Source organism: Onychostruthus taczanowskii, unplaced genomic scaffold, assembly GCF_017590055.1.
Source record: "Onychostruthus taczanowskii isolate IOZ18803 unplaced genomic scaffold, ASM1759005v1 scaffold1159, whole genome shotgun sequence".
Classification (NCBI taxonomy): Eukaryota; Metazoa; Chordata; class Aves; order Passeriformes; family Passeridae; genus Onychostruthus; species Onychostruthus taczanowskii.
In genome coordinates, this window is record NW_024498283.1 from 4,224 (window position 1) to 8,661 (window position 4,438).

The window sequence follows — 4,438 nt, forward strand, 5'->3', positions numbered from 1 at the left end:
TGTGTCCCCACAGTGCAGGTGACTGCAACCCACCCCTCTCTGCACCTCTGGGTGGGAGGGTTTTGTGTTTTTCCTACAGTAGACAGAAAACTTTCCACCAATTAAGTTTTTTACATTTTAAAGTTCATTTTATTTAAAATGCATGACACCTCTGATGAAATTGTGGATCTGGGGGGTGTGTTTGTCAACATCTGGTTTCTGCTGATGCAAGACCAGGGGAGATGACACCAAAAATCTAATGAAGGCCATGTTAAAAGCACCTTCAGTATTCTGCATGGAAAGGGTATTCCTTGAGATTTTTGGACCTGAAAGAAATGAAAGTGGGAGTGTTATTTTCACCTATGATTTAAATGTGATTTAGAGATATGTTGTGTGTATGGAAGAGCCACCAAGAGATCTGCATCACAGAGTTACAGCAAGAATAGGCAGAGATACATGTTCTCCTTTCTCTCATATACAGAGAGATGAATTGAACATCCCATTTTTTTTGTAATTCAAGAGAGTTTCCTGAAAACTCAGAATTGAAAATTAGAATGTAGTTTGCTTTAATTTTTTTGTTGTTTTGTTTTTAAAGTGAAAACATTAAGCCCTGTCCTGAAAATGTTATTTTTCTGGGACAAACCACTTGGAGTTTGAGTTGGTGTAATTTAAAAAAAATTGAATTCCATGTTACCTAGAAGCTGTGACACAAAATTCCTTGTAAAGAATATTCAGGATTTAAGATTTAGAAGAAAACAAGGGGCATCACTTACACGTTCATTTCACAGATCCTCCAGTTTCTGTTGAAGGTCAGAATAGTTGCCATCTCCTCTTTAGTCAGTTCAAAGTCAAACACCTAATTAGAGGTACAAGAGGAAATCACTTCTTTGAACAAACCTAAGAGAAATACAAGAGCAGCTCCACACTGGAGAATCCACTTTCACACATGGACCACTGAATTAAGAAGAACAACTTGTTTTATGGACACGAGGGATTATTTTATGAACATTGCTGATTCTAGGTGAGATGTTTCTGGCATGTTGCTGAGTGGGGATTCCAAGCAAGCTGTGGCTGCTCATCCATCCATGGAACAGGGAACGATATCATGTAAGGATTGCTAATTAAACTCTCAAGAATTAGGCCTGGGTTAACACTCAGTGAAGTGTAGTTATGCAGGTAAAATGTAAATTAAGCAGGAAGAAGGAAGAGCCCAGCCCTCCTGCTGCAGGAGGGGAACGATATCATGTAAGGATTGCTAATTAAACTCTCAAGAATTAGGCCTGGGTTAACACTCAGTGAAGTGTAGTTATGCAGGTAAAATGTAAATTAAGCAGGAAGAAGGAAGAGCCCAGCCCTCCTGCTGCAGGAGGCCATGGCAAGGGTGATAAAGGATCACTGCCCAGCCATCCCTGAGGGGCAGCCCCTGCTCACTCCTGATCCCTCACCTGGAAGTTCTCCACAATGCGCTCTGGGGTGACGGATTTGGGAATCACAGCCACATTTCTCTGGATCTGGAAGCGAAGGAGAACCTGCACTGCACTGCCTGGAGAGCAGAGAAGGAAGTGGTGGAGCCTCACAGGAAACCTCCCTTCCCATCCAGGTTTGGGCCAGACCACTCCTTTGTTTGCACCTAGGATTTTAGCAGTCTGTGCAAGGTTTACATTCTCTGCAAGAGGACTTGAGAGGGGAAGTCACATCTGAAGGTGGTCGAGAATCTTTTTGATGGCCTAAGAGTTAATAGTGTGTCCTGGAGGTAATATCATAAAAAAAAAAATCTGCATTGTTAGGGAAAAATCAGAGGAGTGGCACAATTCATGGGGAAGGGCAAGAGTTTCCAATTCATTGGGAAGGAGTACCCACCTGTGCTGGGGTTTTGTCGTGCTTGGCTGCAATCTCTTTGATCTTGGGGTCATCCAGAAGGGAAGGATCCCCGGGCTTAGCCCTACACAGAGAGAACAAATCAGTGGCAAGAAACCTCCACAGAAAGATTCAGCACAGCAAAAGAGATCTGTGTTTAAATAAGAAATGAGTGGCGTATGTGTAGTCTCGGTGCTTGAGTCATAAGCCCCAGCAGCTCCCTGGCAGATTGCAGAGAAAATTTACCATGGTCTGTCAGGAGAGCCAAGGGGACAGTATGCAGTCACAGCCAGCCCTTTGGACTGGCAGTACTTGATCAGCTTCTCCTGGGTGAGGTATGGATGAGATTCAATCTGCCAACACAAAAACAAAGAGCCTGACAGTGGCAGAACTGCTGCAATATTGTTGTGCTCCATAAGTTATCTCCTAGTTCAATTAGAGGCTGCTTTTTTCCCTAATTTGACAGTGGCTTGCATGACAATACCCATCCTTATTATATTAAATCACCTATTTGATACAAAGTGCTTATACAGTTTTTGCTGGGGGGCATTTCACAAAGCTCATCTCTGCCTTCTTTATTATTCCAGAAAGGCTGTTTTCAGGGAAATTCTCCAACATCCTTAAACAGTGGTTAAGCAAGGTGATAAAATTAAAAAAAAAAAAAAATGGAGTATCCAAGTGCTGTACTCTGAAATATCCATAGAGAGGGATTTAAAGTACATGCTGTGTCTTCTGTGTTCACCCTTTTCCCATCTCCTCATTCCACTGTAAATGGAATGTAAATGGAATTTATAATCCCACAAATGCAGTCACCTGCAGTCACTTTGCAGCTCACCTGGACATTTGCAGGCTTGTGCTTCAGTCCTGGCTTGTTCAAGATCCTTTCAATCTGCTCATGGTTGAAGTTGGAGAATCCAATGGCTTTTACCAGTCCACAGTCCACCAGCTCCTCCATGGCCTAAAATAGCAAAATCATCATCCAGTGTGCAAGGCAGCTCATGATAATGTTCTTCCTAATGTGACTTGTTTCCCACCACAAGCAGCACAAAAGAACTGTTTAAAGTTGCAAAGTTCTCTGAGGGAAAAGCAGCTGCTGGCACATTAATGCCATCCCACCCAAGCCCAAATTCTCATTCCCTGAGTGTGTAGAAATTCACACTGAGGTGCATGAGGAGAATGATGATGCTCAGTAATCCACTGTTGTGCAAGGATTGGAGGGGGCTGTCCCACACATTGTAGGCCAGATCTCAACCTAAAATGTCTTTATTTCTGTGAAATTTATTTGAGAAACTCAAGAAAGCACAAGAACTGTGGTGATAATAATTGTGCAATTCTTATTGTTCCACAGTCTAGCTTCAGTCTGGTGTGCAGCTCCACTGGAAGTGCTTGTGCAGCTCCAGGCAAGTAAGACACTCAGAGAACAGGAATAACCAGGGAAGGATTAAGCATGCCCATGATGAAAAGCTATTTTGTACTGCCTTATGTTCCTCCCAGCTAATTTTGTGTGAACAAGACAACAGTTCTGTGACTGCTGAAGGTAATGGAAGCATGGCAAAGACTGATGAGGACAGAGGACATTCCTCTTCTGCTCTGGCTGAACTTACCTCCCACGTCTGTAGGAGATCACTGTTGCTGGGTATGGCCATGCCTTTGTCATCTTTGGGAAACAATTCCTCTCCAGCCTGTTAGAGAGATAGAAAAGGCTTGAAATAACTTCAGCTGAGACACAGAAGTTATTTAGCTGTGTAAAGTCACCCAACAGGGATGTAAGGAGCTAAAGCTAATACTGCATTAAAAAAAAATCAAGTAATTCTCACCCTAACTTAACTAGCTCTTCAGTCACTTCTTAGTTCATGCATTTTTGTCATCTACTATCCCAATAAAGACAGGTGTTTCTACTGGACCCTCTGAAGTGATGAGCCACAAAGTGCATCAAGGGAAGTGGTTAACTTATAGAACATATTCTGGAGTCTCACATGAGTTCACTTCAAGTATTATTCAAATAACAGTTTTTTTAAAAAGCTCTGTGGAGGATTGACTTTGGCCCTGTGAACCCAGACATTTATACTGGAGTGCATCTGCTGACAGATGTCCCATGGGGAGGCTCACTGTTGAAATTGCTGTATTAGAAAAATTAGCACAGCCTGTAACTAAACAGTATGGCCAAAGTATTTTGAATTATTGGAATTATCTAAATGCCACAATATTGTGCAGTTTCACTTGACAACTTTGTCCACATAAAGCTAACCAAAACAATATTGGAGGAATGGAGTTGAGCTCAAGAGCATAAGGTAGAACAGAGATTTTGATAGGTATCTTTTTGAAATCCAAAGCCTGTGAAACAACACTAAGGCTCCTACAGGCAAGGCCAGCTCAGTCTGTACTGTATTAAGGATTTGGTGATTAAAGAGAGAAATGGGAAACGGAGGTGTTTACTTGCACCGTGTGATTCTGCAACCTGCAGAGGAAAGAATTCCTGTCAGGCAGCAAACTGCACCCCTGTGTCCCAGGGGCTTTTCTTTCAGCAGAGCACACCTTGGGTTTGTACAGGAAAGGGAAAGAGGCACAGCTTTTCCTTGCAGCCAGGGGCCTGACCTTGTTG

At 42.7% G+C, this 4,438-nt stretch overlaps 1 protein-coding gene across 1 annotated transcript; it reads right to left on the reverse strand.

Moving 5' to 3' along the window:
* Positions 1-240: 240 nt before the first annotated feature.
* LOC121348227 (aldo-keto reductase family 1 member B1-like) lies at positions 241-3,530 on the reverse strand. Its single transcript, XM_041427523.1, has 7 exons — positions 3,441-3,530; positions 2,672-2,794; positions 2,083-2,189; positions 1,840-1,921; positions 1,425-1,508; positions 753-835; positions 241-305 (listed from the first exon to the last, which is right to left on the reverse strand). Exons 1-7 carry the CDS (start codon positions 3,480-3,482, stop codon positions 263-265), a joined length of 564 nt encoding a protein of 187 aa, XP_041283457.1. The 5' UTR covers positions 3,483-3,530; the 3' UTR covers positions 241-262.
* Between the last annotated feature and the right edge of the window lie 908 nt (positions 3,531-4,438).